Source organism: Amblyomma americanum, chromosome 7, assembly GCF_052857255.1.
Source record: "Amblyomma americanum isolate KBUSLIRL-KWMA chromosome 7, ASM5285725v1, whole genome shotgun sequence".
Lineage (NCBI taxonomy): Eukaryota > Metazoa > Arthropoda > Arachnida > Ixodida > Ixodidae > Amblyomma > Amblyomma americanum.
In genome coordinates this window covers 9,049,532-9,063,090 of record NC_135503.1, presented here as the reverse complement: position 1 = coordinate 9,063,090, position 13,559 = coordinate 9,049,532, and the positions used below count along the sequence as shown (strand labels likewise).

The window sequence follows — 13,559 nt, the reverse complement described above, 5'->3', positions numbered from 1 at the left end:
TATGTACTGTGAATGGATTAAGTTAGCCGAGAGCTCGAAAAGAACAGCTCTGCCCAACTGCCGAAGCTATTGAATTACGTCACAACGCGCACCTCGACGCGGAGCCAAATCAGTCTGGCCGGGCCGGCGGCGGCTGGCGCACTCTGTGCGAAATAGAGGCATGCTCCAAGTCTCCCCGCCAGTGCGGTCAGAGTGCGCCGAACCCGCCGAACGCGTCGGCGGTCAGGCCCAGTTGGAGTATAGAGGGTCTCGCTTTGGCCGACATCACGTCGCCGTGCAGCGTGCGCGCGTGTTACGCCGGAGCATAAATGCGCCTTAACAGAGCCTGCGCTTAACCGCTAACCAATGTATTCAGTGGCGGCATCTATGGGAGCCACTGAAACCCCCCGCCCACTCACTGAATAAAAAAAAAATCCTGTGCCGAGGCTTGGAATCGAACCAGGGACTTTGCCGTTTAAGGCGGAGACGCTACCACTCCGCCACGACGTCTCACGGTAAATTCAACGATAAAGGCGCATCTAGTGAATGCACTCTTCCGATGCAGAAATTTCCGTGCTTTCACTACGTATATCCTGGCCTAACAGAGCTAGGCCATCAGCAATTTTTCTTAACTGCCTTGTACCTTGGCTCCCGTACCTAATAAACTATTTCCGTTAAGTAGTTTGAAGTTGACTGGCACATCCGGGAATGTTTCGCCGGGTGAGCGTGCGAAGACACAAGTGCTCTTTATGCTGCGAACTGCCTTGTACGATCACCGGCCGTCGTGCCATCATAGTTTTTCATCGACCGTGGCGATCATCTGACCAGCCTTAACAGGCTCATTCAAAGGTTAACTAGCACTTGAAGCGGCACGTGGAGTTGCTTTGCTGTTCGGCGCTTGTAAATCGAGGCGCGTCAAAAACAATACCACGGGGCAACCAAAGCTCATAGACGTGATGCGCCATAACAAATCGAAACTCTCCTGGCCGCCTGTGGCGCCGGCAAGCATCAGTTTTCTTTGCTTCCAACATTCAGGTTGTCTTTTGTCTGTCTTCCTTGTGTGATAAAAGTGCAGTATAGGTTTTAAAACAAAATTTACTTCAATATTTAACCGCGCAACCTTCCTTTGTCAGCCTCAGAGATTCGCGCATTCCATGTAGAAAGGAAAATTCCTCCAAGGTGGCGTCCCTTGTCCTATGACGTCGCCACGCTTGTACTTGCGAGGTTGGCCTGTGGTGGCGATACTTGTATTTTGGTTCTTGCTATTTTCTACCTTACAAGGTTTTGTTTTCAGTAAGAGCGGCGTTTTTGTGATCACAAGCCAACTTCAATTTCTCCTCAGTGTCCCTTTAAGAAGGAGCATTAGTGTCCCCTTAAGTTTTTTCCAGAGATGTAGTCATGTTACATTTCATAGAGGGCAGTGTGAGCCTACCAATATGTAGTCCACCCTACAAAGCTCAGGAGAAAAAGCCAGCGTGCACTCCAAACACGTCATTGTAGCAATCGGCTCAACAAAAAGCTTTTGCAACGCTCAGCAAAAAGAAAGTATATGCACTGCATTTGCTACTATCTGTAAACCTGCTGATGTACAGCAAGCTGCGCACCTGATCATGTTCCAAAAGTTTTTCCAGAAGGCCTTGCTCGACCATGCTTTTGACACGATCATGCTCAAGGTCACTCAGCCGGTAGTTGAGGTCACCCAGCCAGAAGATCTGCCTGCATGTCCAGTGTACAGTGTATGGTTCAGATGACCATACTGCCAGGCACATCTAATTTTTCACTTGCCATAACCAGAATCTCTTCAAGGTCCAATTAAAAAGCAGGCTTAGAAGAAAGCAGTATCTGATTACAGTAGAACCCCACTCTTGCATTCCCAGGTGCTGTGTTTTCAGGGCTGCTAAGCTTTCATGAGCCAGTCCTGTTCAAGCTCCCTTAGGAACCCATGGAATAGAAACTCAACAGTTATGTCGCAACTGTGGCAGCTTTCCTGCACGCTATGGCGTGAATGTTACTTCGCGATAGTGATTCACCCCGTGTCGGCATTCTGACAGGCAACATTCCGCATGCGCAGAACAGCGACGAAGCCAAACCTAACTCTAGACTCCATCGGTGATCAGCCGCCACCGTGCTCGGCAGCTTGCGGCATGTGGTACCCACGCCAATGCTCAGCACATTTGCAGGCGGCGTGAATCTTGTTGTGGGTGTTGGTGCAGTTCCATCACCACAGACGCATGAGCACCAACGACTGAAGGTGAAACTATGCTGTGACAAACGCTGTGTGAGCAGCGCTGTATGAGATACAGTTGCGCGAGTTGGCTCTGAGATATGTTTCTGTTATCCGCGTTTTCCCTGTCACCTGCAGCTTAAAACTGCAATTTCTAGGTTTCGATAGACAAGGATTTTGCAGGATTAAAGCAGCTTCCACAAAAACAATGCCCAAACTCTGTTGCTGCCTCCCTTCTACCAACAGCCACTGAGACAGATGAAGAGCCATCACAGGGCATCTAGGCCATTCTGTGCATGCGAACGATCGCGAGAGCCAAAAAGCTTTGAAAATTCCAGAGAAGCACGTTTCCCTTACTAGAAGTAAAACAACAACAACAAAAAAATGAGGCGACAATGTGCTTTTTTTTATGCACGGTTCCCAGCTCCTAAGTTTCACGGCTAGTACGTTTTTCTTTCCATTGTCCCATGAAAAGTGTAAAAGCGGGGTTTTTCTGTGTTTGAACTGCTGAATCATTTGTGAGCTGTTAAAACTAACTTAGGCATATTTTTCCCCAAGCAACCTCACTCACTAAGCACTAACTTTGAAAAGCATTTAGAGTTTTCCAAACATCTCTAAGCACCATAACAGCTGGTTAGGCTGGCATGCGCAAAAAGCCTGCCTCTTTATGCACACCATAAATCACCTGTGGTGCTGAAATTATGCGTAGCAAAATCGCACCTCTTCATGACGACATTCAAGAAGTCAGTTAGATTTTATCCCACTCAAATGGCCCTAGTGAGGACTTCGATGAATGGATGAAGATGGAAACAAATTGGCAGAATGTTTCCAGTACACCTGACTGCTTCTTTTCTGCCAATAATTGTCTAAGTGGAGGTGCTTGACCACCTGTGATACTTTCCAACATATAAGTGACTTAACAGTCGCCTCAAAATCCTTCCTGCCTCTCTCTGGTCGCGTTTCCCAGGGCACAGCCACACGAGCTGTAGCCAGGAACATATGTGTAGCTGTAATAGAGCACATAACTGATTTTAATTCCATATAACAAAGATACATGGTACAGAAAAACCTCTTAATTTGGTCTTCAAGGGAGTGGAAAAGATGTCCAAATTAATGAATGGGCCCCTGAAACTGCCAAAAACTGTCACGTGGAAGTAAAATTTATTTGCTGAAAACCTGGGCAATGGCCACCTCCTTTTAAGACGAGAACTGCTCAACAATGATGACTTTTCTCAGTTCCGCCAAATGCTTCAAGTGCACGCTATCGGGAGTGTTGGAAGCTGAAATGCTCCAATAATGGTAAGGCTCTCCGCTGGCTTTTTCGGTGTGCGGTGTTGCTGAAGCTTCTTCACATGGTGGCATCACACATAACGATGCTTCACCGCACAAACAGCGAAAAGCATGTGACAAACGCAAAGACTCGGCACGCTGGAAGAACAGAAATACCATGCGAATGGAGCAACAAGGCAGTCATTGTTCTAAATGGTGTGTGACTAGGCTGGCTGGCTAATATGTATGGCTGGCAGTAGCTGCCATCGCCGCGGGCTGGTGATAAAGATCCGAAAACAAAACTTCGTGGCTGGACGCTCTATCGGTCTATTGATAAGGGCCTTTTTGCAAAAACGGTTCTTTTTGCAAAAACTGTTTTGTGTATTTGTGCAATGATGCAGCGCAAATCGGAAATTTCATGCTTTTTGAACTTTCGTGGAATTTCTAGCCCGTAGTCCGAGCTGCAACATTTGTGGCACAGTCAAAATTCCTTTGAATTGCAGAAGAATCATGCGGAGTTTTTTTTATGGCTCTTTCCATGAGCAATAATTGTTTAAAAATATCAATTTCGACACTCTTCACCATTTGCGATGGCTGTGGAATATAAACGACCAGCTCGCATTCTGTTAACATTTTCCAAACATCAACTGGCAAACGTTTTTGAACTCTGCTTTCAACGAAACAACACCTCTCTAATAGAAGCATAACACAACCTGTGGCTTTGTAGCCAGCAGCATTAAATTGTAGACATTGTATCTAGTGTTCAAAGGTTAAATTCAAGGTTTAAGCAAGTACTGTGAAAAAAAAAAAAATACATAGTTCTCAACAGTACCTTGCTCCTGTCTCACTAGATCAATTCTGAATTTCGGACACAAAGCCTGTCATGCATTTGATGTACAGCAGCCACCAAATCTTGCTGACAATCTGGCAACATTATCAGGAAAATTTGAAAAAGAGACTTTCATGAAGTGATTTTGTGCCTGTGCTCTTTGTCTTAGTAAAGGTACAGAGCAAATTAATTTGTAGTGCATTTCTGTGCCCAAGCAAAATGCAGCCTATGAGGAATGCTGTGGTGAAAAGGCTTTAGGTTATGCTTGACCAATGTACAGCTGAAAGCCTGACTGCAGCAAGAAATATTTCAAGAGATGTAACGCACTGTCTCCTCAACACCTAGGCTACCTCGCAAGTTGCTACCTCACTCTGTGATCGCAAATGAGTGCAATGAAAGCAGACTTTATACTAGGTCATAGTTGTGGGAAGGAAGAAAATGACACATTAACTCCCAGGACCTTACCAATGATAGCTGCTTGAAAAGACCATCCTAAGGAGCAGATAACATTCGACCCACCACTAAGCAATACAAGTGAGTTTTGGCCTATGCTAGGAAACGGATGGCACTATAAGGTAAGGAGTGTGAATATGCTTATATGTTCTTCTGCACCACTCTCCTCACCCTCCTCCCTACGTTAAAAAGGAAGAGCAAAGTAACTTTTGCTTACAGTGTGCTGCTAGCACTCTCTGGTGACAACTAGTAGTATCAATTGCATGCAAACCACACTGCACCACTTCAATGAACAGGTGAAATGAATACCAAGTGATGTGAGAATGCTGTGTCCCCAAGTCTGTTACAGAAATCTGCCAGTCTTCACAAAAATCGTGCAAAACATTATAGATGCCCAAGGACCAAAGTTTTGGCAAAAGGGTTTTGTCACAAGGGGCTAAGGGTTGGCATTTTCATCTTGTGCTCAGCAGCACAAGGCCACAGTGTAAGAGATTGAAAACTACACAAAGATATGACAAGCATGTCTGAACAACTATATTTTAAGCCACAAGATGTCACCAGAATGAGTGTGTCGTTAGAGTTGCTGGAAATATTTTCAGAGTAATTTTCTTTCCATGGCACTTCATTTGGAAGAAATGTTGCTGCTGCTGCCAAATGTTTCCTGCATTAGGCATCTTTAAGGTGCTCTGTGTATCTGCCTCCGCATATTCGGCATCGTAAGTGATGACTTAAAGCCCTCCGTAGCAGGCACTGCCAACTTCGATGATTTGATGATATCATGAACTAACACCCTGAACAAACGGGGAAAAAGATTTTTTGCAGCTCGTTTCGGTAATATGTTATGCATCCACTCAGGTCTTAGGGAACAGCCTAATGGAACTAGTAGGGGGCTGCTCTTAGAAGGTTCCCTGCATAAGTTGGTGTCTGCTGTTTTGAGCAACACTGGGCCGCAGCATCACCATACTTTCCATGCCTGGTGGCGCAAGAAAAAAGCTTCAGGTTTGTGCCAATACTGTGCAACATTGAGAACGGTAGTGTCAGGTTCAAGATCTAGACCGACTTACTCGTGGTCGGATAGAACGCGGCCACTCGGGCTGAAGGAGAGGCGCGAACAGATTTCAGCAAAGTCTTGGTTGCGACGCTGGCACTCCTCCTGGTGGGCGGCCAGGTGGCAGCAGACGAAGCAGAGTGATGAGGCGTACAGGCGCAGGCGGATGGCCACAGCCCCCTTGTTTCCCATCTTGCCCAGGATGCCTGTGCCCACCCAGTGGGCCTCCACGTCCTGGACGTGGGGGGCCAGCCGCTCGTCCACAAAAAGCACAAGCATCATGCCCACCAGGCGGACCAGCTTCACGAGCCGGTAGCGACACTCTGCATTGGTGCAAGACAGTATGGTAAAGGCCTGCCTGGCATGTCCCAGTTTCCACTTGGATGCCAGGCCACAGGGATGTTCCATTTGGGAAATGGTCCTTTTTTTTTTCAGAGAATATAAGGACTAAAATTAGGCAAAAAGAAAATTCTTACGAAGTTTCAGAAAATTTTAGGAACTGAAATTGTCTCACTTTTTCCTTATTGCATAAGTTTTCAAGGTGCCACAGAAAAAAAAGGGTCTTAAAAAGAGATTCTCGAGTCTAATTGACAGGAATTTTTGGTTATGGCATAGAAGAACACTGCCAGGCCATCAAAGCCAGAGGTACTGAAACTCGAATTTCCTGTCAGGTCATTGTTTACCAACTAGAGCTGTTCCATAAAAGCCAAGCACGATTATGATTGCAGAGACATGTCGAGCCACAGCCAAGACATATCAAAGAGATATATGAGATACAATGCAATAGCAACAATGTCCAATAGTTTTTTCTCATACTGTATCAGATCCTCACAGTACTGCACAAGCCACATTACCCAACATTCTTATAAAAGTAAGGGCAATGTCACAGGGCATTTACAAGGTTAACTCAGATATCCATGCTTTCCTACAACATGTAGGTTTCAAAATTTGAATCTCCAGCCTTAATCCGTCAACTTCTGAACACATGAGGACACAGACAAGTGGTCATTCGGTAACGCACAAGTCTATGATAACAATGAATTCAGAACAGGCCCAGCCATGCTTTCCTACATTAAGGCTTGAAAATCCAACACTTGAGCGACTTACTCAGGGGAAGGCCAAGGGCTACAGCTCTGAGCCACTCTTCTTCACGGGGGCTGTCGGTGAACAGCAGGGCCTCCTTACTCAGGTCGAGTTCTTGGAAGCCCACGGCATAAAGCTGCGGAGGCTCAGCGCCACTTGTCAGCCATTCGGGCAGGTCACATGTCAGCCAGTCACGCAAGTCAACGCCATCATTTGCCTGACCGTTGACGTTCCATGTGCCCAAGAAGAACCTCAATGATACAAAATGAAGCATCACAATGTTAGCATCAAGAGTACGTGAAACTTTATGGGTTTCATCAAGCAGCAATACTTGAAAATTTCTGCCTAGAAATGAGAACATGTGAAGTACATGAACACCAAAGTACAAACAGCATTTTCATTCTTTTTTTCTTTTGTTCATGATTTGCAAGTTTAGGTACACTCGGCCAAATCTTTAAATGAAGTGATTTTTGCATCCCTAATTGCACCTTGTTAAAGGCTTCTCTCGGCTAAACCGCTGGCACATTCATGCTGTAATTTGACGTGTGTAGTGGCAATTGGTGCCCCATTCTTTTTAATATAATGCTTGAGTGGAATAATGCCCGATTAAATAAAAATCATTAGTAATACAAGACAAACCAAAACAAGAGGTATATGTAGCAATGGTTCTAGTGGCACAATCATGCTCACTCTGGGTGAATGGCTTGTCTAGCATGGAAGGAGAGGTAGTTTGCCAGAGAAGGAAGTGAGATGAACCAGCACCATTGCTGCATGTGCCTTGTTTTGGCTCTTTGTAGACGCAGGCGATGCAGATTTATAATAATTTTGATCCAATCAGGCAAGTACTCCACTCAAACATAATATGAAAAAAAAAAAACACTAAATACCACCGCACGAGTCAAATTACAGCATGAATATGCCAGTGGTTCAGCCAGGAAAAGCGTTTAGCAAGGTGCAATTAGGGCTGCAAAAACCATGCCAGTTAAAGATTTGGCCGGCTGTACCTTAAAATGTTCTGTAATTCAGGTTGATGCTTCCATGCCCAAATGCATGCAAAAGCCACTATTTTCATGAGCAAAAATTTATTGTTTGTATCAATAATACACTACACCAGATATTGGACACAGAATAGATATACTTTCATTGTCAGCGACATTGATGACTAGTCTGTGGCAGCATTCTCCACAGACTTCAGGAGCATGGAAGCAGAGGCACATATAAAAATGGGAATCACGATATCAAAATAACAGCATGTGAGTCCCACTATTTATCTCACCTGCAAGTCCACATCCACTCAACATAAACAAAGTCGTTAGCAATGATAGGGAGCTATTTCCCACTTTATAGGTCAGAAAATGGTTCACTGTCAAATGTGACATCACCGACATTATGCTCACAATCAATGGGTCAAAATGCCCTGTCCTCTCTGCACTTGCAAATTAAAGGCTCTCAGTTTCTATTCACTTATGATTGCAGTCAAAAGAGGACACTGCAAGCCATTTAAACATGACCTGTCAAAATAAAAGGGCATAAAAAAGTAGGATCACCAAACTATATCCCTGCATGATGGCGTTAAGTACAGAGGCGGATGTAAAAATGTCCTAAGCCCTCCCTTTTTCAATGTTGCAGCAGCTAGAGTACAATACCGTCCAATAGATCCGAAAGTTATTCATTAGCACTGCAAGCAAAGCTGAGTTGAAAAATGAATAGCATCTTAGGAATAAAAAAATTATAAAAACAGTTGCATGTTGTTGGAGATGCCTTTCAAGTGTTGTGACTGAAAGTAACTATATTTTGCTACAAAAGTGATATTTCTAGTATTTGCGAAACTACATGTCTAGGTGGCACATATGGATATTACTGTACATCAAAAACTGAAGTGGCAAATAAACATGTTCCCTTAGTTTATGTTCCCTCAGATATTTACCACATCCAGTGCACACTAGGGTGATGACACCCTAGGGTCAGGCAAATCAATATTAAAATCAATATTAAGAATCTATTAAGAACAGTAGAATCTCAATGATACGAATCTCACGAGATCGCACAAAATGTATGTATCATCTGAAATTTCGTATCATTAAAAAGAAATCGATATGCAGAAGCATGGAAAATACATTCACACACACCCGTTTACTGCTGATGGAATTTATTCAAGGCCTTGCGGCCACAGCCCGCTATTCACAGTGCACACAGCGTGACTAATGATTGTAAAGTCGGCAGTGTGTGAGCTACGTGCCACCGCCCACTACTTGCAGTGCGTACAGCGCGACTAGCGACTGCAGTATCAAAGATATGTGGGCAGCACTTAGTACTCAAGAGTACCGTCATGATTTGCACGTTCGTATCATTTTTAATGGCATGGGAGTGTGTTTAGAACATTCTAAATTCTGCTCATTGTACAAAAGGCACTCCGGCGAGGAAATTTTATGAATTTGTATAAAGTCTGTTTCTTTAATCAAGAATCTACTGTAAATGTAAAATTATAGAAAAATATAATAAATATAGCCTGGCAGAAGATACACAAGTTAAAAAGACTACATTCCAAAGAAAATAACATACTATTTTAGAAAACGCATCAAACTGCGTAACTGTAAATCAACTGCCACATCCTACTATAGTGGCTCGTTCAAATAAAACTTGCACTCTAGCCATGGTGAAGGAAAATCAATTAAAAATATTTTTCTTCAGCATCAGCTGCAGTTAACATGATTAAAAAACCTTATTTAAGCAGCCTGTGGTAAGCGCCACTTGAAAACTACTGCTGAGAGTACAAGATGTATCAATCTTCATAAGCAAAACAGTGCATCTCAGCTCATAGCAATGGCTACAAGGAACTAGACTGCGCTTCAGTCATTTTAAGGTTGGCTGCAGAACTACCACAGATGTGAACATGGCATGATGATCACCTGATCTCCTCAAGATGTGTGTAGTCATCTTCACGCATAGCCAGTTGGAGGCGCACTACACTTTCTCGTGCAGCAAGCGGTGTTGCCCCTTCTGCAATGGTTTGCCGTGGTGGTTCACCAGGGCTGTTGAGCAGGCTGTCAGTGCTCAGCTCCTGGATGCCACCATACTGATTGAGCCAAGTGAAGTCACTCGCCGAACCACGCAGCAGAGCATGCCCTATAGAGAAAGAATGTGTTCCAAGAGGCATGACCCAACACGCTCCTGAATTTGGACAGCCAGAATCATCTGCCACACTCACGTTCAACAGCCCTGCCCACCTGGGCTAGGAATGATCGGGCCGCATCCGTGGCTGGCAGCTCAAGCAGCAGCTTCCGGCGCTTGTGGGCCACTTTCACGTACATGTCCACACCAGCTGCACAAAAGAGAGGCCATACTTTCTTGTGTAACCGGCTTAAGTGAAACAAAGCAGATTGTTATTTAAAAGCTCCCAGAGTACTCCATGCTCGACCAAAACTTTTTCCAAGCCACATGTCGTAGTTCTTACACCACACTACTCATGTTCTAGATGCTCCAGGCAGAGAGAAGGTCACTCCTTCTCAGCATACAAGTCGATAGCTGTCACATTTCTGCAAGCCACAGCTCTTAAGGGATGTTGCAAGTTAAAAATGTGAGCATTTGCACGCAGCCAAGTAGCAAACATCAAATTAATTAGTACCTTTTCAATCCCAAGCAACACAGGTTTAGGCTAGGTGTGGAATCCATTCATTTCATGTGCACCTGACAGCAATGCTGTCAAGAACTGCACATCACTGGTCATGCACCATCTTTTTCAGTTTATTCACCATCAGCCACGAGACTAAACTGCATCACATCATATGACAAGACAAAAATTATGGTACACTGAGTGGGGGTGCCAATATACTTTGAATTCAAAAGAGAAAAGGCTCAGAGTGTATTACATTTGCTCGAAACAGTAGCCAGAACATTAGAACACGTCTGGTCCATTCACACATTCAGTAAACAGCAATAGGATCAGCCTAATATTCCACTATACTTTGCTCCTGGAGGTACCCCGTGTATGGATGAGCATAAAAAATGGCTCCTGACTCACATCATCAAGCACCCCAGTATTCTTTTGTCTCAATACCTAAAAATACAACTGCATGTGTAAACATGGCTGGGATGTAGATGTATCACTGTTATTCACCCAAGAGAGGCAATTGCTCTAGTGACCTTCTTTTGCCAAGGCACTAGTAGTGGTATACAGTAGTGTCTATGATGAAAAATGGCCACCAAACAAGCATTGAAAGTTTCCCCCCTTAATTCCCAATAACTCAAAACAAATTTTCTTCAAACGATAGCAGTGTTTCCCGCCCTTGCACTATCGTACTATTTACCGTTCATGCATGTAGACTGCCTGTAATAGTGGTGGCAAAGCCAAGCTTACCTTTTCCATGTGAAGAGGTATCTGCAATAAAAGACACAAAGCAAATGATAATAAAATTAAATAACACAGCACCTCATAAAAATCTAGAGAAAAAAAATCTAGTAGTGAAATTACACCATTTGCACATTGAAAAACTGGTGCAAAAGAAGTTTCTGCAGGCATATTTCACATCTCTGATGCAGTATGCACACTGCGTTACTAATTAAGGCTATTATTATAGTAAGATGGCCATGACACTCGTATCATAATGCCATTCCACAATGCCGTAAAGCAGGTTCTATCTACCTTTCCATAGTTATTTACACTTAAGTAACAGACGTCGTCTACAAACTAAGTTTAAACGTGTTGCAGATACTAATCATACATAAGCACATAGCCACACGAACACATTATCTGAGAACTAGGACTACTTCGTCCAGTTATATAAGTATTTATGGTGCTGAAAACACCTTTATTTTGCTCCTATTTCTCATTTTCCTCTACTTTTTTTTTCCGTAACAGTTAACAGCTTCACAGCCATTACTGCATGCTACTTAAGTTTCAGTCAGCAAGCATACCTCTTCAAATGTAAACAAGAATGCTAATGCAACCTAGCTTAGTTTTGAAGGCTGAGGAATTACAGCTGACACAAATGACAGCTTTCATCTATTTGCTGCAGACTGAGTCAGCCATCCTTATACAACAAATATTCTGCGACAGTTCCGATCTTTTGGATTCTCTTGGGTTACACAATATATGCTGTTATTTTTGCTGCTGTTTTTATATCTGTTGCATTATGATACACAGCCAGCAAAACTGCAGCGGCATGCCAATAACATGGAAGTAACATGCTCTCTTCACACTGGTTGCACTCGTGAAATTCCATATACATTCCATGCCACAAACAAAAAAATTTGGTTTTTTGGGGTTTAAGGTCCCAAAGTGTTTCAAAGGCTATGGCTACGGTACCTCTCATATCCTCAGTCGCCCTGGGACGTTAAACCCCAAAAAACCAAATTTTTTCATCTGTGGCATGGAATGTAAATTAAATTTTCTATCTCATACCAAAAATTTAAAAATTAGGTTTATTAGGTTTATTCACAGACACCTAATTACCTTGCGTGTGTTAGCAATGAGATAGCATCAGAAGTTGTTGACTTTATTAGAAGTGGCGTCACTTCCTTCCAGCCAATGGTCACCATTTTTGACCAGCAACAAAAATTTTTTCCTGATGAGGCTTTTAATGCTATCATTCTGTGTCCCAGACTGGCTTAAAGGATTAAAAGCTCTATGGTATAGTGCTTTTATCAAGCACCATTTTACACGTGCATGCACACACATTTCATTGAATTGCGCAGAACTTGATGACTGTGCTCACATCAACTTATAACTCTAAGAAACAGTGCACCTGGGCTGCTCATCACAATCATCATCAGCAAAGTTATGTTCACAGCAAGACCACGGTCTCCCATTGACTTCTGGTCAACACCGCCTCGTACAAGTCACAGCCGCCCCTATCCTGGCAAGCTTCTAAACTTTATCTTTGGTCCCAACTCTCTGCCATCTGCTCAACCGCATGTTTTCTCCCCAACTATTCCTTCAGTCATTCTGACAGACCACTAGTTGCCCTACTTATGTCCATTTCTTCATCGCAAAACAAAATTACTGTTTTCTCTGTCTCTATTTTCCAAGCTATTGCTTCTCTTTCTTTCTTCAAGCCACACCAGTTATTTAATATGCAGCAAGTAGTACTTTGGTTTGGGCTAGTCAGTTTATTGCTAGAGTCGATTCTAAGGATGGCGCAAAAGAGATAGGGACAAGGAACGTACATGGCACCTGTCCTGTTGATTTCATGTAGCCTCCTCATCCCTGTCGTTTTCGCGCCATCCTTAGAGTCAACTCTAGCTAATTTGCAGCACTTTCTACTGTATCTCTTAGTCTCAATTCAAGCTTTTCATTAGCCTCGAAGTTTCAACCGCATAGTCTAATACTGCGAGAACACATCATTCAGATAATTTATTCTAGACAGACGTTGGTAAGATGCTGTTCAAATTGGAAGTTTTGCAAAATGCATCCCATCCCAACTTATATTCCAATTAGTTTTTCATCAGTGAGATGTGGCGTGAAAACTTGGCTCCGACAGACATACTTGGCAACTAATTCCAGAGCCTCGCTACCTAAGTAGTACTTCTTTGCCTCACTATTGAGTGTCCCCTTAGACTTCTACGCAACAATTAAGTTTCAAGCTTATCGTAACCCTTTGCCAGTTAAGGACCTCAGTCAATTTCAATTTGTTGGAACTGAATTACTCAACAGTTACATTCTATGGTGCTCGTTA

The 13,559-nt window shown here is 43.4% G+C and overlaps 1 protein-coding gene across 1 annotated transcript in view; it reads right to left on the bottom strand.

The window, feature by feature from the left end:
* The window catches only part of Ocrl (Oculocerebrorenal syndrome of Lowe), a 34,738-nt gene that overhangs the window by 19,962 nt on the left and 1,217 nt on the right, over nucleotides 1-13,559 (bottom strand). Inside the window, exons 5-10 of the mRNA XM_077630991.1 lie at nucleotides 11,243-11,263; nucleotides 10,094-10,207; nucleotides 9,795-10,011; nucleotides 6,910-7,136; nucleotides 5,819-6,125; nucleotides 1,584-1,695 (exon numbers count right to left, since the gene is read on the bottom strand). Coding sequence (XP_077487117.1) covers nucleotides 1,584-1,695; nucleotides 5,819-6,125; nucleotides 6,910-7,136; nucleotides 9,795-10,011; nucleotides 10,094-10,207; nucleotides 11,243-11,263 — 998 coding nt within the window. The remainder of the gene's footprint in view (nucleotides 1-1,583; nucleotides 1,696-5,818; nucleotides 6,126-6,909; nucleotides 7,137-9,794; nucleotides 10,012-10,093; nucleotides 10,208-11,242; nucleotides 11,264-13,559) is intronic.